The following is a 23,356-nucleotide window of genomic DNA, read 5'->3' as shown; positions in this document are numbered from 1 at the left end:
TAATAATTACAGGGTCTATCCATCAGGAAGAGCTAACAATTATAAATGTCTATGCGCCGAATACCGGAACCCCCAAATATATAAAACAATTACTCATAAACATAAGCAACCTTATTGATAAGAATGTGGTCATTGCAGGGGACTTTAACACCCCATTTACAGAAATGGATAGATCATCTAGACACACGGTCAATAAAGAAACAAGGGCCCTGAATGATACATTGGATCAGATGGACTTGACAGATATATTTAGAACTCTGCATCCCAAAGCAACAGAATATACTTTCTTCTCGAGTACACATGGAACATTCTCCAAGATAGATCATATACTGGGTCACAAAACAGCCCTTCATAAGTTTACAAGAATTGAAATTATACCATGCATACTTTCAGACCACAATGCTATGAAGCTTGAAATCAACCACAGGAAAAAGTCTGGAAAACCTCCAAAAGCATGGAGGTTAAAGAACACCCTACTAACGAATGAGTGGGTCAACCAGGCAATTAGAGAAGAAATTAAAAAATATATGGAAACAAACGAAAATGAAAATACAACAATCCAGACGCTTTGGGATCCAGCGAAGGCAGTACTGAGAGGAAAATACATCGCAATCCAGGCCTATCTCAAGAAACAAGAAAAATCCCAAATACAAAATCTAACAGCACACCTAAAGGAAATAGAAGCAGAACAGCAAAGCCAGCCTAAACCCAGCAGAAGAAGGGAAATAATAAAGATCAGAGCAGAAATAAACAATATAGAATCTAAAAAAACGGTAGAGCAGATCAACGAAACCAAGAGTTGGTTTTTTGAAAAAATAAACAAAATTGACAAACCTCTAGCCAGGCTTCTCAAAAAGAAAAGGGAGATGACCCAAATAGATAAAATCATGAATGAAAATGGAATTATTACAACCAATCCCTCAGAGATACAAACAATTATCAGGGAATACTATGAAAAATTATATGCCAACAAATTGGACAACCTGGAAGAAATGGACAAATTCCTAAACACCCACACTCTTCCAAAACTCAATCAGGAGGAAATAGAAAGCTTGAACAGACCCATAACCAGCGAAGAAATTGAATCGATTATCAAAAATCTCCCCACAAATAAGAGTCCAGGACCAAATGGCTTCCCAGGGGAGTTCTACCAGATGTTTAAAGCAGAGATAATACCTATCCTTCTCAAGCTATTCCAAGAAATAGAAAGGGAAGGAAAACTTCCAGACTCATTCTATGAAGCCAGTATTACTTTGATTCCCAAACCAGACAGAGACCCAGTAAAAAAAGAGAACTACAGGCCAATATCCCTGATGAATATGGATGCAAAAATTCTCAATAAGATACTAGCAAATCAAATTCAACAGCATATAAAAAGAATTATTCACCATGATCAAGTGGGATTCATTCCTGGGATGCAGGGCTGGTTCAACATTCGCAAATCAATCAACGTGATACATCACATTAATAAAAAAAAAAGAGAAGAACCATATGATCCTGTCAATCGATGCAGAAAAGGCCTTTGACAAAATCCAGCACCCTTTCTTAATAAAAACCCTTGAGAAAGTCGGGATAGAAGGAACATACTTAAAGATCACAAAAGCCATTTATGAAAAGCCCACAGCTAACATCATCCTCAATGGGGAAAAACTGAGAGCTTTTTCCCTGAGATCAGGAACACGACAGGGATGCCCACTCTCACCGCTGTTGTTTAACATAGTGTTGGAAGTTCTAGCATCAGCAATCAGACAACAAAAGGAAATCAAAGGCATCAAAATTGGCAAAGATGAAGTCAAGCTTTCGCTTTTTGCAGATGACATGATATTATACATGGAAAATCCGATAGACTCCACCAAAAGTCTGCTAGAACTGATACATGAATTCAGCAAAGTTGCAGGATACAAAATCAATGTACAGAAATCAGTTGCATTCTTATACACTAACAATGAAGCAACAGAAAGACAAATAAAGAAACTGATCCCATTCACAATTGCACCAAGAAGCATAAAATACCTAGGAATAAATCTAACCAAAGATGTAAAAGATCTGTATGCTGAAAACTATAGAAAGCTTATGCAGGTAATTGAAGAAGATATAAAGAAATGGAAAGACATTCCCTGCTCATGGATTGGAAGAATAAATATTGTCAAAATGTCAATACTACCCAAAGCTATCTACACATTCAATGCAATCCCAATCAAAATTGCACCAGCATTCTTCTCGAAACTAGAACAAGCAATCCTAAAATTCATATGGAACCACAAAAGGCCCCGAATAGCCAAAGTAATTTTGAAGAAGAAGACCAAAGCAGGAGGCATCACAATCCCAGACTTTAGCCTCTACTACAAAGCTGTCATCATCAAGACAGCATGGTATTGGCACAAAAACAGATACATAGACCAATGGAATAGAATAGAAACCCCAGAACTAGACCCACAAACGTATGGCCAACTCATCTTTGACAAGGCAGGAAAGAACATCCAGTGGAAAAAAAGACAGTCTCTTTAACAAATGGTGCTGGGAGAATTGGACAGCAACATGCAGAAGGTTGAAACTAGACCACTTTCTCACACCATTCACAAAAATAAATTCAAAATGGATAAAGGACCTGAATGTGAGACAGGAAACCATCAAAACCCTAGAGGAGAAAGCAGGAAAAGACCTCTCTGACCTCAGCCGTAGCAATCTCTTACTCGACACATCCCCAAAGGCAAGAGAATTAAAAGCAAAAATGAATTACTGGGACCTTATGAAGATAAAAAGCTTCTGCACAGCAAAGGAAACAATCAACAAAACTAAAAGGCAACCAACGGAATGGGAAAAGATATTTGCAAATGACATATCGGACAAAGGGCTAGGATCCAAAATCTATAAAGAGCTCACCAAACTCCACACCCAAAAAACAAATAACCCAGTGAAGAAATGGGCAGAAAACATGAATAGACACTTCTCTAAAGAAGACATCCGGATGGCCAACAGGCACATGAAAAGATGTTCAACGTCGCTCCTTATCAGGGAAATATAAATCGAAACCACACTCAGATATCACCTCACGCCAGTCAGAGTGGCCAAAATGAACAAATCAGGAGACTATAGATGCTGGAGAGGATGTGGAGAAACGGGAACCCTCTTGCACTGTTGGTGGGAATGCAAATTGGTGCAGCCGCTCTGGAAAGCAGTGTGGAGGTTCCTCAGAAAATTAAAAATAGACCTACCCTATGACCCAGCAATAGCACTGCTAGGAATGTACCCAAGGGATACAGGAGTACTGATGCATAGGGGCACTTGTACCCCAATGTTTACAGCAGCACTCTCAACAATAGCCAAATTATGGAAAGAGCCTAAATGTCCATCAACTGATGAATGGATAAAGAAATTGTGGTTTATATACACAATGGAATACTGCGTGGCAATGAGAAAGAACGAAATTGGCCCTTTGTAGCAACGTGGATGGAACTGGAGAGTGTGATGCTAAGTGAAATAAGCCATACAGAGAAAGACAGATACCATATGTTTTCACTCTTATGTGGATCCTGAGAAACTTAACAGAAACCCATGGGGGAGGGGAAGGAAAAAAAAAAGAAAAAAGAGGTTAGAGTGGGAGAGAGCCAAAGCATAAGAGACTCTTAAAAACTGAGAACAAATTGAGGGTTGATGGGGGGTGGGAGGGAGGGGAGGGTGGGTGATAGGTATTGAGGAGGGCACCTTTTGGGATGAGCACTGGGTGTTGTATGGAAACCAATTTGACAATAAACTTCATATATTGAAAAAAATTAAAATATATATATATACAATACTAGAAATATATTTATTTTAACATGGACATAACTTACAAAAGCCACCAAACATATTCATTCATTGTAAGAGATAGCAAAATAAAATTGGAGCCTCACAGAAAGTTAAGATTAGTGGGGCTGAACTAATCAGTTTCATCTTGTAGTTGAGAAATCTGGGATCTTGTAAGGTTACAAAAAAGTGTTCAAATTAGAGAGCTGGCAAAGTAATCTTGAAAAAGAAAACCAAAGCAGGAGGCATCACAATCCTGGACTTCAAGCTGTATTACAAAGCTGTAATCATCAAGACAGTATGGTACTGGCACAAGAACAGACACTCAGATCAATGGAACAGAATAGAGAACCCAGAATGGACCCACAAACGTATGGTCAACTAATCTTTGACAAAGCAGGAAAGAATATCCAATGGAATAGAGTCCTTCAGCAAATGGTGCTGGGGAAACTGGACAGCGACAAGCAGAAAAATGAACTTTCTTACACCATACACAAAAATAAACTCAAAATAGATGAAAGAAAGACCTAAATGTAAGACAGGAAGCCATCAAAATCCTCAAGGAGAAAGCAGGCAAAAACCTCTTTGATCTTGCCCGCAGCAATTTCTTACTCAATACGTCTCTGGAGGCAAGGAAAACAAAAGCAAAAATGAACTACTGGGACCTCATCAAAATAAAAAGCTTCTGCACAGCAAAGGAAACAATCAGCAAAACTAAAAGGCAACTGACAGAATGGGAGAAGATATTTGAAAACAACATATCAGATAATGGGTTAATATCCAAAATCTATAAAGAATTCATCAAACTCAACACCCAAAAAACAAATAATCCAGTGAAGAAATGGGCAAAAGACAGGAATAGACGCTTCGCCAAAGAAGAAATCCAGATGGCCAACCAACACATGAAAAAATGCCCAACATCACTCATCATCAGGGAAATACAAATCAAAACTAAAATGAGATACCACCTTACACCTGTCAGAATGGCTAACAAAAATTCAGACACAACAGATGTTGGTGTGGATGCGGAGAAAGAGGATCTCTTTTGCACTGCTGGTGGGAATGCAAGCTGGTGCAGCCACTCTGGAAAACAGTATGGAGGGTCCTCAAAAAACTAATAATAGAACTATCCTACGACCCAGCAAATACACTCCTAGGTATTTATCCAAGGGATACAGGTGTGCCATTTCAAAGGGGCACATGTACCCCAGTGTTTATAGCAGCACTATCAACAATAGCCAAAGTATGGAAAGAGCCCAAATGTCCATCGATGGATGAATGGATAAAGAAGATGTGGTATGTATGTATGTATGTATGTACGTACATGCACATATGTGTGTACATATGTGTGCACATATATGTATACATACAATGGAGTATTAACCGACAATCAAAAAGAATGAAATCTTGCCATTTGCAACTACATGGATGGAACTAGAGGGTATTATGCTAAGTGAAATTAGTCAGAGAGACAAATATCATTATGACTTCACTCATATGGGGACTTTTAAGATACACAATAGATGAACATAAGGGAAGGGAAGTAACAGTAATATAAAAATAGGGAGGGGGACAAAACATAAGAGACTCTTAAATATGGAGAACAGAGGGATGCTGGAGGGGTTGTAGGAGGGGGGATGGGCTAAATGGGTAAGGGGCATTAAGGAATCTACTCCTAAAATCATTGTTGCACTATATGCTAACTAACTTGGATGTAAATTAAAAAGATAAATAAAAAAAAAATCAGAGAGCTGGTTAGTAGAGAGCAGTGATCATGTAAAGTGGTATAGGTAAAAGAATATGGTCTAAGCAGTTTTCCAGTGGTTTATACATGCATTGAAATAAAGCAGCTTGGATATCGCTTCTCGGCCTTTTGGCTAAGATCAAGTGAAATAAAGCAGCTTGGATAAACAACATGAACTCAACTAATGTCAAATTCTGTTTTTATTTTTTATTTATTTATTTTTTTAACGTTTATTTATTTTTGAGACAGAAAGAGACAGAGCATGAACGGGGAGGGTCAGAGAGAGGGAGACACAGAATCCGAAACAGGCTCCAGGCTCCGAGCTGTCTGCACAGAGCCCGACGCGGGGCTCAAACTCACGGACCGTGAGATCATAACCTGAGCCGAAGTCGGCCGCTCAACCGACTGAGCCACCCAGGCGCCCCACAAATTCTGTTTTTAAAAGAACGTTAGATTCTAGAACTGTAGTGTCCAAAACATAACCATGCTGACTATTTAAATTAATTAAAATAAAGTTAAAAATTCAATTTTTTGGTTGAAGTAGTCATGTATAAAGTGCTCATAGCAACATAAGGCTAGTGGCTACTGCATTAACACAGGAAGAATATTTCTATTACTAAAGAAAATTCTTCTCAGATGTTGCTATTCTAGAACATCTTTATAAGGTACATTTTCATTCAGATTCATTTAAACTATCTGCGTTGTAAATAAAGTTGAAAGCCCTGCTTTGCAAATGGTGATAACGGAGAAATCCACTTACCTTTCTTTCCCATATCTGAATCTTTCCCCTCCATAATTCCTTTGAGTCAATAGCATTTTTGAGATCGTCTAAAGATATGACATTAGCAGAAAGGTATTCTGCAATTTTCTGATAATTTCTATAAATAAAGGATTATGATAGTTAAATACAGGGTTTCATATCCTACTTAGATTTAATGGTTATGGTTAACTACAATCCTAACAGGCAAAAATGCAAAGTTTCTACTGCTGCTTTTATGTACTAATATTGTAGAACGTTCCTTAAGTCACTCTCTGAGGGAGTCTCTATCACATGTCCATTTAATATTGGCTTAAGTGTGTCAGATACATACATGTATGTACACATACACAGATTTAATATTAGTCCTTTATGTTCAAAGGGAGAACTGCTCTCCTAATTTTTCCCCATACATCTTGTATGGAATCCATAATAGTACTTATCACAGACTATCATAACTATCAGCATTCCTATTTCTCCCTGTATTTCAATGAACAAGATCAAATGGCACCTTCTTAACTCAACAGCATCTATCGCTGTGCTTGGCATAAAGTCAGTACTCAATACACACTTGTTAAATGAAGAAAATCACAAAGTTAACAAATCCAATGAAATACTTAAGGATCAAAACAGTAATATACAATTGATCCTTACTAAAATATAAATCACAACAATATATATCTATTTCTACATCGCACATAAAACAAAAAAACAAATACAACATCACAAATCCAGTGTATCCGTGGTACTCATCATGGTGCTCAATGGACAATACAAACCTATTTAAGAGCACACAGTGTGTTTAGATAATTAATGCTCAATAATGATTATAAAACAGCATTGATGACACTTACTAAACACTTAAATATCTCAGAAATATTAAATATGAAATAAGAAAAATCCAGATTTTCTCAATAAACCTGTAATAACAGTATGACATAAAACTATCTTATCACATTAAAAAAGTCATCGGGATGCCTGAGTGGCTCAGTTGGTTGGCTGTCCAACTTCGGCTCAGATCATGATCTCACGGTTCATAAGTTTGAGACCTGCATTGGGCTCTGTGCTGACAGCTCAGAGCCTGGAGCCTGCTTCGGATTCTGTGTCTCCCTCTCTCTCTGCCCCTCCCCCACTCATGCTCGCTTGCTCTCTCTCTCTCTCTCTCTCTCTCTCAAAAATAAACATTAAACAAAATCTTCAAGTGATAAGTTATTAAAATTAGGATGGCATGTTAATTGTGAAAACAGATTACACAGACAGCAACCAAATATGAACAAAGAAACTTACATTACACAATTATTTCCTGCTATAGTAATTTTTGCTGAATACCATTCCTTTAAATGTTTTAATGCTCCTATAGTAGGTAAACAGTCTTTCAACTTGGGAGGATCTTTGTCAGAAGGCAACAGTATTACATCTATCATTGCTCTACCTAGAAAGAGAATAAGGCATTTTCATAATTACAAAAATACACATTTAGAAGTTCAAAATTTCTAAATGTTCATCATTTGATTTAAAGCCATGTTATCTTGAAATAGCTAACATAACAGAAAACAATGAACTCTATCATAATTACTTGCCAGTTATGTACCAATGCTTAATTATACACATTGCTCTTGAGATCATCAATGCTATTGTTGTACTGAACAGAGAAACAGAGAAAAAAAATCTGTGCAATTTCAGTACATTTTTCTATACTTAATTTATACAAAAAGGAATGAATTAATATAAAATTGTAATGGTCAAATAAATTATTTCTTTTTATAGGACAATAAAACACTCAGAAAACTCAATTATATTGACAATATCATTGGTTCCTAAGAAAAAAGTATAACTTCATGAAACTTCACATTTTATAAATTTATAAACTTACCAAAAAACCTAGAAAATGTTAACAAAACCGAACCAAACAGAAATTTGATAATGAAAGCTTTCTATTTTGCTAAAACAGCAATTGCATATTTCAATGCATATTCTGAATTTGACACATTTCATTTAAAAAATTGGTATGTTTATTTATCTATGTATTCAGTTATTTCCCACATAGAATCTTTTATACTAAGATAGGATTTTGAATATAAGGATCAAACTGTGAGCTTTCAAGTCCCTCATGGTAATCACATTTGCTTTACTCATCATTACATACTCAGCTCCTAGTACAATACATGATCTATGATAGATGCAACAAATGTGTGCTTAATAAATGACTTTCAATAATGAAAAATATTCAAGAAAAGCTCTTCAAAAGTATTTACAGATGCGAAATTATACCAGGTTTTAGATGCCAGCTACTTGATTGACACAAGGAAAGATAAATTTCAGAGAGGCTACAGCTTTAAGAATAGCATGACACAGTATTTCATAAAATATACTTGTCATTATTGTAAAAAAAAAAAAGGGGGGGGCTCTGTAAACAAATGCTGAGTGAAGGGCTTCTTTTACCGTAGAATTTTCTATTTGATAAAGTATACAGTGACCACACACCTTAAAAGATGTTGCCAAAATGATCTAGGTTAAAGAACTTGTTTTTCCAGGAATTGTTATAGGACTCATGTGCTACAGAACGTACTATGTAAAACAATGGTATATAGTGGAAAGATTCTTCAGTAATAACTAAATAAGGAAATGGAGACTGGTATTTAATTTTCTAAGTTCTAATGTTTTTCTAACTAAATAAAAACAAGAGAACTGTAGTGTCTCAGTAATATACTTTATTAAAGCAGTGAAGTATGTTTGATATCAACTTCAATTAAGAAATTATTTTTCATTTTGAGTTTCAAAATTAGAAGTGAGAACATAAGCATAAAGGCTGAATTCATCACTCATTCATAGGAAGTATAAGATAAGACATATTCCCAAAAGTAGTCATAAAATATTACCAGGAGCAGGAAGTTTGTCAGACAATTGATGCAAATTTTCTGCAGATTCTTCATACAGGCTAAAACAAAAGGGTAAGTTAGAAAACACACACATACACATTACATATAATCATAACAGGTAATATTAACTAAATGAATCTATGTGCCAGATACTATGAAGTATGTTAGATACATTATCTTGATCTTCATGACAACCCACGAGGCACTACTATAATATTATTATCCTTACTTTAAATAATTTGCCTACAGTCACATAACTAGCAGGTGTAGAAAGTAGGATTCAGAGTCCAAGTTATTAGCCACATCCCCAAAAAACAAACAATAAAAAGGGAAAAAAACTCCCTAAATTATATCTAGTACATTAAATATAAATCATAACTAATAGACCAAACATTTTTCTGAACCCTAAAAGTACAGTATTGCTAAGTGTTTAAAAAAGGATACTGCTTTTCTCTGAATGGCATACAACAGCCCTGACTGGAAAATAGGATGATGTCCTCCAATTCTTCAAAATCTTTTCATTTTATCCAAATGATGAATTTTTCTTTTTCAAAAATCTATTGTATAACATAAAATTACTTAAACCCTTTATTAGAAACCTGCCATTATCTAGAAAACTTAAGGCATCTTATGATAAAGCATAGTTTTCAAGCTCCCTCTTGTGGAAATAACTGTTTGGTCACTTACTAGAAATAATTACTTTTACGCTCCTTATCTTTTAATAATGGTGGGAAAACACGGATGCTAAGAACTCTAAGGCTAGAAGGCACCTTAGAAATCACCTAAAAGGATCTCAACACTGTATAGACAAGATAATAAAGGACCAGAGAAATGAAGTGACTGGTCCACAATCAAGTAACTAGAAACTGCCTTTATTGAGCCCTGGGTTTATACCCTTTCCTTGGTTCTACAATGTATCCTTTCATTAATCAGTACAAACAAATATAAATAAAAAACAGGAAAACAGAATTTTTAAAGTCTGCAGTAATTTATAGAAGTATAATATATGATTACTACAGTACACAAAAGTAGTTTTTGTAATGAAATATTATGGAAGACTAAAATGAAAGGTATTAATTATGAGTCGAAGATGGGATATTTCATGAAGAGAAAAATAATCACAACTTATATCACCTGGACCAACTTATATATTATACCACAATTCAAAAAACCTAAAAGTGAAGCCAATCATCTATATAATCCGCAGAAACTCTATGCTCAAGATACACATAAATTGAATAAATCATATATATCAACCTCAAATAGCAAAATAATAATCATAATTTGAGTTTGAATGCCAGTTATTAACCTCAAATTCAAGTTTCTTTTTTTAAAAGTGTATTTATTTTGAGGAGAGAGAGAGAGAGAGAGAGAACCAAGATCATGTCAACACCTACAAATGAGTTGTTTTCCTTCTCTTTTCATCTCTGAAAGAACCTATCTAAAATGGATGCTATTCCTTAAATATTTGGGAGAATAATTTGGTGAAGTCATACTGGCCTAGATTTTGATAGTGGGAAAATTTTTTAACAATTCAATTACTTTATTATTTTTTTTAATGTTTATTTATTATTTTATTTTGAAAGCGAGCGAGCAAGCCTGAGTGGGGGAGGGGCACAGAGGGACAGGGAGGGAGAGAAAGAATCCCAAGCAGGCTCTGTGCTATCAGGCCTCAAACTCAGGAACTGTGAGATCATGACCTGAGCCCAAACCAACAGTCGGACGTTTAACCAACTGAGCCACCCAGGTGCTCCATTACATTCAAGTTTCTCTTCAAGCTCTTAAAATTCATAATCAGACAGAATTCATCTTCAAGAAAGTGACATATTGGGGCACCTGGGTGGCTCAGTCGGTTGAGCGTCCGACTTCAGCTCAGGTCACAATCTCGCCGTCCATGAGTTCGAGCCCTGCGTCGGGCTCTGGGCTGATGGCTCGGAGCCTGGAGCCTGCTTCCGATTCTGTGTCTCCCTCTCTCTTTCTGCCCCTCCCCCGTTCATGCTCTGTCTCTCTCTGTCTCAAAAATAAATAAACGTTAAAAAAAATTTAAAAAAAAAGTGACATATTAGTTAGAATGTCACTTTTTATGATTAATGCAATTGTGTAAGCTTAAGAAGCTAGATATTTTCAGATACCAATTTTTCCACTTTACAGTTTTATTCAAATAAAAGGCCCAAATTGCCCATCTCCCAAAATAGAGTTGAAAATTTCAATAACTAAAATTTCCTTCCTATGGCTGCTAAAAAAATCTCATTTTCACTCTTGTGGCTGAAATACTGTGTACTGTTAAAATATTTTAAAGATATTATAGAAACCATATAAGCATACTCAGCCAAGGATAATGATTCTCTGCTATTACTATCTTCTTCCTCAAAACACTCAGCGCTCAAACATTCTTCAATATTTGTTTGAAGAACATCTTCAATTTCATCTTTTTCTGTACCAAAATGTATCTCTTCCCAGTGAGAACTGCAAAACTAATATATCAAAAGATTGCGTTAAATAATGGGTTTCTGAAATTACTTACATTGGCAAAGACATTCACTAATGCCTATTTTTTTCATTTCTATTACCTGATAAAATCCACATATTGCCTGCACTGCAAAGAACCACTTCTTGGGAGCAGGTATGCCGCCTACCGAACATGCTTGAAAACAAAATCGTGCTTATTAGAAGAAAGGCGTATCACAAATAAGCAGATGCTATAGTATCTATACTTGGAGAATTATATAATTTTTATTACGTATATAGTTCTTCAAGATATACATGTGTATATGCATATACATATATATTACATGGATCTTTTTAAAATCTCTAAAAATTTAAATAGAACAATCTGCCCAAAGAGCAAAATTATTCACTCACAATGAATACTTTTAATTTGTCATAACTCAAAATCCATACTATTTTAATCATCATTTCAAACACTAAAACCTACCAAGAAAAAAACCCCAACACCCACTTAATTACTACTGAGTCATGCAAAACTGCGTAAGTGATGGTAAGAGATCTAGTTCCCTCTTCAAAGACAACGAAGGTCTGGTTCAGCCTGGCCAGAAAGAGAGAGAGGAGATAAAACAATAGCCTCATGACATTTTCTACTCCCCTCTAAAGCCATTTCAAAATGTTGTTGTGTATCCAACATGCAACTGTAACTGATGGGGGAGTGTGGGGCAAGTTGAGGGCAAAATACAGGTGGGTACCCTCCCTCCCTTGGCCCAGTGGAATATTGTTTGGACACTCCTGGCTACCCAAGAACAAAGGAAAGGGGTTTAAGTACTTGCCATGGTAATGTGGGAAAGTAAGGCAAATGAAAAATTAAATCCCCTTACTGCCTATAGCCCAATGACAAGTCCTTAAAACCAGCAGAGTGACCTCCCTCTAGGAGCTCAGCTGCCTGGAGGATGACACTTTGCTAGGGGCAAAAGAGAATCTTAGCTTAACATTATCCCAACCTCGAGGATCCTGTAAATCTACTTCCATTATCTCAACTGCCCCAAGATATATGCTAGCAATCGTACTCCAAGCTTATGGCCCTGATATACAACTGAAGGGTCTCCTGACTGAGGTTTTATTAAACGGTAATAAATGATGTTTCCCTAGCAACAGGTAGCCCCTGAAGGTCCTGAAAACCTTGCTTCCAAAATTCCTTGGAGACTTGCTCTATCCCTGACCCCTTCCCAACCTGAGGGTATATAATGAGTTTACCTGTCATGACCCCATGCAGCTCTCCCTACCCCTGGGTCCTGTCTCCATGCTTTAATAAAATCACCTTTTCGCACCAAAGAGGTCTTCAAGAATTCTTTCTTGGCCTTCGGTTCCAGACCACCCCAGCATCACTCCAAAACTTCATTATAACTACATTCATTAAAGGCACCAATAACTAACGTTATAAAATCTGATAGCTCTTACCACTGTTGTTACTTGATCTCTCAACATAAGAATAAGAAAGGAATGAAAGATGACACAGTTGACTACTTTCCCCTTAAAACACTTGATTTCTGTGGAACCTATCTTTCCAGCTACTCCTCATGCCTTTAAAAACTGGTGTTCAGGGGCGCCTGGGTGGCTCAGTCGGTTAAGTGTCCGACTTCGGCTCAGGTCATGATCTCGAGGTCCATGAGTTCGAGCCCCACGTCGGGCTCTGTGCTGACAGCTCAGAGCCTGGAGCCTGTTTCAGACTCTGTGTCTCCCTCTCTCTGACCCTCCCCCGTTCATGCTCTGTCTCTCTCTGTCTCAAAAATAAATAAACGTTGGGGCGCCTGGGTGGCTCAGTCGGTTGAGCGCCGACTTCGGCTCAGGTCACGATCTCGCGGTCCGTGAGTTCGAGCCCCGCATCGGGCCCCTGTGCTGACAGCTCAGAGCCCGGAGCCTGTTTCGGATTCTGTGTCTCCCTCTCTCTGACCCTCCCCCATTCATGCTCTGTCTCTCTCTGTCTCAAAAATGAATAAAAACGTTAAAAAAAAAAATTAAAAAAATAAATAAATAAATAAATAAACGTTAAAAACAAACAAACAAACAAACAAAAACTGGTGTTCAGTTCCTTTAAATATTGGGATTCAGTTCAAGATTTTCTGCTCTTCTCACTATCCATAAACAATCCCATCCTTTCTCATAGTTTGGACTGACACCTACATATTGATGACTCTATTATCTGTATCTCCAGCCTTACTTTGCCTTTCGGGTTCTGGACACACGTATCCAACTTTTGCAAAACATTTTCAATTTGACATCTTACGGGGCAACTAAATACACGTTCCGAATCGAACATGTCATTTGATGAGGTCTTGGGGTGATAAGGGGGTTCAGAGCTGACAGCCAAGAAAGAATTCTTGAAGATGTCCTTTGGTGCAAAAAGGTGATTTTATTAAAGCAAGGAGACAGGACCTGTGGGCAGAAAGAGCAGCACTGGGGTTGTGAACAGTGACTACTTATATAGCAAGGAGTTGGGGGAGATAAAGTCAAGAGGGAGTTTCTTGAAGAGATTTCCATATGCTAAAGAGGACTCACAGATTACTGGAGGCCTAGCTATCATCAAGCTAAGGTTGTTTTTCCCTCTAGCAAAGCATTAGCATTAAGATGGTAGGGAGTCCCTGGAGATTAGGCTATTAATAAGATTGTTTTTTCTTGTAATATTACTAAGATATTTGTAAACTAATGGAGACTCTATCAGTTTAACCATTTGTTTTCTGTCCTTTCCTTTGTTCTTGGGCAGCCAGGAGTGCCTGAGAAATATTACACATATTCCACCGGGGCGGGGGGGTTGTGCTAGCTCGTGCTGGGCTCTCACTCAGCTTGTCTTATGGCCCCTCATCAACCATGCCTCAAACTCTAATTCTCCTATCTTGCTAAATGCCACCACCTATACTATCCCCAAGCCAGAAATCTAATGTCATTCTTGATTGCTTTCTCACACTACCCTTCTCCCGAATCACACCAATGCAACACTAGGTCAGGTGGATTCTACCTCCATAATTTCTTTCAGATCCATTTTCCTCTACCTCGGCTACCTCTCTTATTTCTTAGCTGGTCTTCTGCAGCAGCCCCCTCATACCTATACTTTCCTCCAATTTGTCCACTATACTGTAGCCAGAATACTTCAACAACACAGATGTCACCAGATCTCTTCCTTCACTAAGGCCTTTAATGGCTAATTATCATTATGAAGAAGTCCAAGAGCCCTGACATGATTTACAAAGTCCTCCACATTGCTATGCCTATCTCTCCAGCCTTATCTCAATTATAATCATATTATACTTCCAGTTTCTCAGACTTGCCATATTACTGAAAGCAATAATGTTCACAGGGTAAGAAATTCAATCTCTTTGCATGGTTCTGATATGCAGATTTCAGTTCCCATGATTTAAATAACACCTGGTCCCCCAAAACAGGGCTCAAACTCCAGCTACCATGGTTTATTAATCAACTGTAATTGCCTAAAGCAAAACTTCACTGCTAGCTTCTCATATCGCAAATCACTACATAAATCAAAGATGTGTATCATGATCAGTGACCAATCACATTACTACTTTTCAAAGTTTGTTGCTGATTGGTCACTGCATAGCTGTTATTCAGTTCATGTGAATAGATGACAAATATGTAATTGTGTTTCCTTCTTGTCTCCCAGTGATAAATTTACCTATTTTACAAAAATGGGTAACAGGAAGAGGAAATTGGCAAAAGGAAAAAAAAAAAAAGATAAAGGCACAGCAAAGAAGCAAAAAGTGATTAACACCAAAAGTGACATTCAAATCTAACGTAAATGGATTCTAAAAATAGCTGCTGTGAAAGAGAGAACCCAATGTGGGGTTTGAACTCAGGAACCAAGAGATCATGACCTGAGCTGAAGTCGGATGCTCAACAGATTGAGGCACCCAGGCGCCCCTTGGACAAGAAACTTCTATCTACCCAAACAGGAAGCAAAGTTATCCCAAGAATTCCTATAATGCTCCCAATATTTCTTCAATGTATACTTTCGAGGCATAAGTGAAAGAAAAGCTTTCTTGCAATACCAGTAGTATTGACTTAAATTATACCAACTTGAAAAAGTAATGAGTACAACCACAACTTGGCAAACAGACTAGGGCAGTATGAACATTTATAACCAAAACAGACTAGGGCAGCATGAATGAGCACCCTACCCGGGGCATCTCCAGAAACTTCCTTCAGCTTTTAATTTGGTCTGTTTTGGTTATCTCCTTTTTCTGAGCCCTTGAAAGACACTCTCAGAGGCCAAGAAGAGGAAGTAAAAGAGAAGATAACTATAAAAAAAAAATAATAATAAGTAGATGGATTTGTATAATGCCAATAGAAACCAAAGGAGATGAGATTTTTACAAAGCAAAGGCTGGTCAAATAAGCCAAATACTTTGAAAAAGGTAAAACAGACAAGAACGGAGACAAGATTACTGTGTTCAACAATTATGAAGTGCTTTTAAGAAAATCGATAAGGGTGGAAAAAAATGGTAAGAAATATGTAAGAGCATTAATAATGTATTTGTACTCAGGACAAATCATAAATCCTCCTTATAATACCACATTACCCTATTATATATGGAGCTAAAGATGGGCAAGGAAATACCACAAAGGGAACGAAAGTCAAGCTGAGAACCTAGAATAATTTTCACAACAATTTTCACACAATTTAATGACATTCAAGCAGCAGGAAGAGGGAATTAGCATCTTTTTCAGTTTTGTATTTCCTTACTTATCTCCCTATCCCAGTGATGTGTGCAGTCAACAAGTATCTTTCATACTTTTAAGTGACCAAATTAATTAAATTTATTTCCAATACAAATACAGGGCCAGAGAAAAAAGGGGTTCGTGTTATACTTACCAGGAAAAGTACTATCTTCTGGATTCATTGAAGCACTAATGCTTCTTTTCAGGAGGTGATAAACATTTGCTGCTGTTAAATCTGAAAAAGAAAAGGCAAACTAACTCAATGGGCACAAGAGTTACATAATCTAGGCCTATTCCAATTTCACCATCAGAGACTCTCCAGAACAACATGTTATACATAAAAGAGCTACACAGAGAAAACCCAAAAGGCTCCTGGTTTATACACGCTAGCCAGTTAAATATTCAAAATTCCCCCCAAAGGATAATTTTAAGCAGAGAAGGGAAACTCTGTCACAATACTCTATACACAACCACATATATTTTCTCCTCAAGATGCCTGCTTAATCAAAACAAACAAATAAATAAAATGCAGTGTGGATTATAGACAGAAACACCAAATAGGAGTGTCATTTCAAACGGTCACGATTGTTTTAAATTTACCATTTTTTTAAATCTTAGTTTTTATATGTAGGATATCTCCTCCCATTAGGATGTAGACTCTAGGAGAGTAAGATCCTTGTCCATCTTGTTCCTTTCTGTATTACTTGTATTTGGAACATAGAGTTGACAGAATCGCCTATTGAATGCATATATTTCCAACAAGAAGACATTCCATTCCGAAGGCACAGAGAATAAATCAGTTAAATTTTTACTGTGCCAAGAACTTCTGAGCACCGGAATTGCGCATCCACAAATGTGTCCCTATTTCTCCACGAAGATAATGACATTTTTCAGCCCTTATTGGGCCGATCCCATAGAGTCTCAGATTCTCGGGACAACTCGAGATAGCCCCCCTCCCTCACCGGCAGAACTTGATCTCAAACTTAAATTTCTTCCCCTCCCCGCAAGCGGTTCCCGCTCTTTCTCAGCCCTGCGCTTACCCGGCTGTTTCTCGGTACCCTCAACGGACGACTTCCCAGGCCCATGATCCACTTCCCCACCCGCTGCTGACGGGACTTTTGCTTCCCCCCAGATCACAAGGAGCAGGTACCGATCCATCTCCTTCGAGCCGAACTCCTATTTCAGATCTTGGTTTCCACATCCAAATAGTCGCGCGCTGCTTAGGCACTTCCGGTTTCCATCCACCAAATTTAGGTCGGCTGGAAATTGTGCGCGCTGGGTCGGTTTGCCTCAGCTTTTCCAGCCGGCGGGTTCTTTGGGGGAGTTATTCTGTCAATGACTGCATTATTTCCTCCTGTCAGGATGAAACCGCTACCATGGGAAGACTGGAGGAGACCCAGAAAAAGCAGAGAAACTGACGACGGCTGGCTGGCCTAGGAACTGTCATGCTTGCCTATATATGTTTCCCTCCGGGCCATTAATGCTGGGGTCTGGCCGTGGACCCTGGGAATAGGACGGTCCTGCAAGTGGAGAAAATGTCGAGTTTCTCTAGGGCGCCCCAGGTGAGCTCGAACTCTTGTGGCTTGATGGAGTTCATTACGCTGGCAGAAGGAAGTCAGTGGCTTCGGTGGATTTAGTGATGCTGAGTGGGCAGGAAAGAGGAGTTCCTGGGCCAGGAGATGATGCCTCGGGAAAGCACTTTTGAGAATCGTGATTCTGGCCGCCGCTTGCTCTTTGGTATTCGTCTCCTCTTTTCAGTTAGCCCTTTTTATGACTTTTTTTCTAAGGAAAGAGTATTCAGATAGGGCACTGTAGACCATTGTAAGGATTTGCTTATTACTGAATAAAATGAGGATCTAGTTAGTGAAGGGTTTGGAGCCAGGCAGTAACAGTGATCTCACTTAAAAGTGTTAGAAGGAGCTCTCTGGCAGCTGAGTTAAGAATAGACTGTTCAGAGGTGGGGATTGGTGGAAGGTAGAAACAAAGAGTCGGTTTAGAGGCCAACTGCAGTGATCCAGGCTAAACACGATGGTGGCACAAACCGAACTAGACAGTATAGGGTTGAAAAGTGGTCAGGTTTTGTTTGAAGGTGGAGTCAAAAGGATTTCCTGAAGGATTGAATGTGAGCTGACAACGAAAGAACAAGGATTACTCTAAGATTTTTTTGTTTCTGAAACCGGAAGCGTGTGCCATCAGCTGAGATAGGGAAGACTGAAATTGAAGCAGGTTTCAGCTTTGGGTCTGTTGACCTGAGATGCTTCTTAGCCCAGTCCTGCTCCGAGAGTGATTCCTTCCTTGAACTGTTTGTTACCTCTCCTGGATGAAGGAAATTTAAGAAGTAAAATTAAAAATTTGAAAACTTTACAGCAGTTTGATGATATGGCAGTATTTTAATGGTTTTTGAACAAGGTGGTTTTGTTTTTTTTTTTTATCAAAATATTGATCTGCAATGGAATGGGGACAAACTAGTCTTTAGGAGATGGTTTAAAAAGCACTGTAGTGCAGCTACCAAATGGGCAATTGGTACAATTGTAGAGTTCAGGAAAGAGGTCAAGGCTAGAGATGTAAATTTCTACACTTGGGAGTCATAAGCATGGAAATGACATGTAAACATACGAGTCTGGATGTAGTCATTGAGAAGGTGTGTATAGAAAAGAGAGAAGGACCAAGAACTGAATTCTGGAACATTTCAACATTTCAGTGGCAAGAGATAGGAAAACAAGCAAAGTAGGGAAAAAACCAACAGAGGGTGGTGTCCTGGAAATCAAGTGAGGAAAGAATATCCAGGAGAAGGAAATGATCACCTGTATTGAAGACTTAGAATTGACCAAGGGATTCAGTGACATGAAGGTCCTGGTAACTTTGACAGTCAATAGAGAGAGGGTGATGGGTGTGGGAGGAGAAAAGCCAGGGTGGAGCAGGTTGAAGTCAGCATGAGGACAAATTGGAGTAAAGACAACTCTTTGGGAGAATTTTGCCACAAAGGAGGCAGTGTGGGTAAGTGAGGTAGGGAGGGTTTGTTTTTTGTTTTGTTTTGTTTAACTTTATTATGGAGAATTTCAATCCTATATAAACGAAGGTACAGCCCAGTTTCAAAAACCTCATAGCCAATATTTTTTCATCTGTACCCCGCATTCACTTCTTAACTTTATGAATCTGAGGTGAATCTCAGATTCCTGTTATTTCATAAATAAATATTTCAGTATGTTCTCTATAAGGATTCTTCTTGAAAATATAATCCCAATACCATTTATCAAAGACAAAAAGTAATCATGATTCCTTAATATCAGATATCTAGTATATGTTCAAATTCCCAATTTTCTCATTTATGTTATAGAAATACATAAATTTTTACTGTTTGTTCCTTTGGTTTAGGATTTAGAATGTAATAATTTCATGTTTTTTAATTCTCTCTTAATAAGTTCTTTTTCCTATTTTTTTCCTTTGCAATTTATTGAAGACAAAAGATTGTCCTATAGACTTCCCACTGTTTGAATCTTTTTTTATTTTTATTTTTATTTTTTTAGTTAGTCATAAGCTGAGAGTACTAGGGAAAAGATATGGGCTAGAGGCTGTCTTTATTTGCAGAAGACATGATTGTCTTTGTGAAAAATCAGATGGAATCTAAGAAAAGCTCCTAAAACTGATAAATAAGTTTAGTAAAGTTGCAGGGTACAAGTCCAAAATGCAAAAAAATGAGGTGTATTTCTATATACTAGCAACGAACAGAAATTTAAATTAAAAATACAATACTATTTACAATGGCATCAAAATATGTGAAATACTTAAGAGAGAAATCTGACAAAAGATGAGAGAGGAGAACAAGTAGAAACTAGAAAAGTGAGAAAGGAAAAAAAATGGTGAGCAGTTTAGAAGCTGATATGAGGTTTGTAATGATAAAATTTAAAATAAACCCAATTAGCCTGATTGTATTTTTTCCAGCATTGTTTAGCAACCTGTGTATATGCATACAGAAAGCATCTGGTTGACATCTCTATGGGCTGGAATTTTCTGAGAGCTTGAAGGTACTGATGGATACTACAAAGACAATGGTTTATGCCTGACGCAGCCTAAAGATGTCTGTGTAAGGCAGCTATGTAAAATTCAAGTTTATTCAACATCCTCCATCTATACTTGTCTAGCTATATTCTGTTACTTACCTCTTCCATGGAATTGAACTGCTGAATAGTTTTCACTTCCCAATTAGCTACTCATTTTTCAATTTAATACATATTAGTCTTCAAAGTATTTTTGAAGACCTTATTTTTTTTTTCTTTAATGTTTATTTATTTTTGAGACAGAGAGAGACAGAGCATGAACAGGGGAGGGGCAGAGAGAGAGGGAGACACAGAATCGGAAGCAGGCTCCAGGCTCTGAGCCATCAGCCCAGAGCCCGACGCGGGGCTCGAACTCACGGACCGCGAGATCGTGACCTGAGCTGAAGTCGGATGCTTAACCGACTGAGCCACCCAGGCGCCCCTTTGAAGACCTTATAAACAGTTTCTGCTTTCATAAGAGTTCCCATTACTTTTCCAGATTCTATTCTGTATGATACCAAAAATTGTCATAATATAAAGGAAAATATATCTTTGAAATGTTTTAAATAAAATATCATCCACACTGCTAATAGGAAGGCAGGCAAGAAAAATTACTGTGTTAATCTTTGTAGAATGTAAAAAGACCCTCCTTTTCCAGAAACAAATGAAAACAAAACCAAAACAATTATTTAGTGACAGGATCTTTTTTCAAAGTAATTATTGATATTAACAGTAGAATATACATGATGGTATATAATAATCTCAATTATTTCCATTTTAATTAGAACTTTCTTTATTGTTTTCTCTGTCTCTGTCTCTGTCTCTCTGTCTCTCTCTCTCTGTCTTTTTTTTCCCCAAGCAATGGGCCACTTTTGCTCGGGTTTGGTATCTCTTAGATGGGAAAATGCAGCCCCCTGGCAAACTGGCTGCTTTGGCATCAATTAAACTTCAAGGATTGCATAAACCTGTATACCATCAACTGAGTGAGTATCATTTTATACCTGTCACGAGTAACCATAATTTTCATGCCAGAATAGAATGTTGAAAAGTCTGACTGAACTACTTCTAAGTAACCTCTTTTTTTCTTGGGATCCCTTGTTCCATTCTTACAAAAAACCTACTAGGGCACTGAAATGAATTTGGTTTATTCACAGGAAAACCATACAGACCAGTTTGCCTGAGATAACCCCATTTTATGTCATTACCCCAGCAAAATTCTCAGTAGCCTTCCTTTCACTCTCAGATATCCTGAGTGGGACTAGAAATCAAATGTTCACTCTTACACGTGTGTCTTCACATGGCAATGAACATTTGAATAGGGAGTTTTTGAAAATGAAAAAATGTTTGTCTTTTCTTCTAAAAACCTTTCCCCTAGAAAGATGGATAGAGCTAGCGGAACATGGAAAGTTTACTTTTTACTGTTTTGAATTGATAGATTTGATTTTCTGTAACCTTTTTCCAAAACAAAGGAAAAAAGTTGTTTTGATACTTAAGGTCTTCAGCTTATTGTAGGTAATTCTGATTGACTTCACTTACCTAGGCACTGCTGTGCACACCCAACAAGTTCTAGGTGTCAATTCTTACTCTTTGTCTTGACCTGTCAGCAACATTTTGTGCAGCTGATCATAGTGTTAACTTTTTGATACATGAAATACACAAAGATATATACAGTATGTAGATACAGTATGTAGACAAATCTATTTTTAAATATAAGTAATATTTTAAAGAAAATTAACAGTTACAATGATGATGAAATAAATACCCATACACTCAACATTTGCGTTATTTCCAATTTTTTTGCCATTACAAACAATATCCCTGTTGGTATTCTTATACCTTTTTTCCAGGACACAGGTGGAAGAGTTTCTCCCAGATCTGTCTATAGGACAGGAATTACTGGGTTCAAAGGCGCATGGGAAACTAGGTAGTCTTTATGCTAATGTCCTCTCCTACCAGAGTTTTTATTAGCCATCATCTTCAATAACAGTTGATGTTTTCATTCTTTTTAAGTTTGACTACTCTCATAAATGTGGAATGCATTCTCGTGGTGGTTTTAATTTTCATTTTCCTCATTGCAAATGGAATTAAGTATCTCTTCACTATTTAATGGCCTTTTATCATTTCTTCTTCTGTGAAATATCTGTGCGTGTCTTTTGCCATATTTCCACTGAGTTATTTGTCCTCTACATTTTTCTAACTGTTATGTATAATTTAACATGTAATTTTTTACTCAGTCATTTGAAAATAAGTTGCAGATGTCTCAATAAATCCCCCTGAATTTAGCATGTGTCTCCTAGAATAAGTATATTCCCCTATGTAACCAAAATGCCATTATCATACGTAACAAAATAAATATAATTTAATTGTACAGTTTAATGTCCAGTACATTTTCACATTTGCCTCGTAGTTTCAAGCATATTTTTTAAAACCAGGACCCAACCAAGCTTTATGTATTATTGCCTTTAATTGTTATATTCCTTTAGTCTTTTTAAATGTAGAATAATCCTTCTCTTTTATTTTTTCCTGCCATTAACCTTTTGAGGAGTCCAGGCTAGTTGTCATATAAAGAACTTTCTTCTTAAACACATTCTTTACTTGTTTTTGGATGCGTTCTCTTACTAACTAGATTCTCTCTCCCTCTCTGTCTCTCTGCCCCTCCCTTGCTCACTCTCTCTCTGTCTCTCAAAATAAATAAATAAACTTAACAAAAAAAAATAGGAGTGCCCTGCAGCCTGGTCTTTGGACCCCTTCACATTCCTTAGGCAATCACATTCAGGTTCAGGTCTCTAAATATTTTCTGTTAGGCTAAGCTCCCAAATTCATATCTTCATTTTTTACCTTTTCCCTGTATTCCAGGCTCCCATAACCACATTTCTACTCAATAAATCTTAGGTGTCCAGTGGGCATCTGCAACATTTTAATGTGTATTTAACTCGGAGATGTCCTACTTCCTGATTTCCCCCACCCAAAACCAA

At 37.4% G+C, this 23,356-nt stretch overlaps 2 protein-coding genes across 4 annotated transcripts in view; one reads left to right on the top strand and one right to left on the bottom strand.

The window, feature by feature from the left end:
• LOC102949163 (MDM2 binding protein) overlaps positions 1 to 17,544 on the bottom strand; it is a 91,441-nt gene extending 73,897 nt beyond the window's left edge. For all 3 annotated transcript variants that reach the window (XM_042973539.1, XM_042973540.1, XM_007075591.3), the window contains exons 1-7: positions 17,385 to 17,544; positions 16,499 to 16,579; positions 11,737 to 11,810; positions 11,492 to 11,640; positions 9,167 to 9,225; positions 7,575 to 7,719; positions 6,291 to 6,408 (exon numbers count right to left, since the gene is read on the bottom strand). In XM_042973539.1, the coding sequence (XP_042829473.1) occupies positions 6,291 to 6,408; positions 7,575 to 7,719; positions 9,167 to 9,225; positions 11,492 to 11,640; positions 11,737 to 11,810; positions 16,499 to 16,579; positions 17,385 to 17,502 (744 nt within the window). In that variant the 5' untranslated portion in view covers positions 17,503 to 17,544. The remainder of the gene's footprint in view (positions 1 to 6,290; positions 6,409 to 7,574; positions 7,720 to 9,166; positions 9,226 to 11,491; positions 11,641 to 11,736; positions 11,811 to 16,498; positions 16,580 to 17,384) is intronic.
• Positions 17,545 to 17,808: 264 nt separating this feature from the next.
• MRPL13 (mitochondrial ribosomal protein L13) overlaps positions 17,809 to 23,356 on the top strand; it is a 48,555-nt gene continuing 43,007 nt past the window's right edge. Inside the window, exons 1-2 of the mRNA XM_007075590.3 lie at positions 17,809 to 17,906; positions 21,241 to 21,364. Coding sequence (XP_007075652.1) covers positions 17,880 to 17,906; positions 21,241 to 21,364 — 151 coding nt within the window. The 5' untranslated portion in view covers positions 17,809 to 17,879. The remainder of the gene's footprint in view (positions 17,907 to 21,240; positions 21,365 to 23,356) is intronic.

The sequence above is a fragment of the Panthera tigris genome, chromosome F2 (genome assembly GCF_018350195.1).
Source record: "Panthera tigris isolate Pti1 chromosome F2, P.tigris_Pti1_mat1.1, whole genome shotgun sequence".
Lineage (NCBI taxonomy): Eukaryota > Metazoa > Chordata > Mammalia > Carnivora > Felidae > Panthera > Panthera tigris.
The sequence above is the reverse complement of the archived record's forward strand: the minus strand, read 5'-3'. Positions and strand labels throughout refer to the sequence as shown.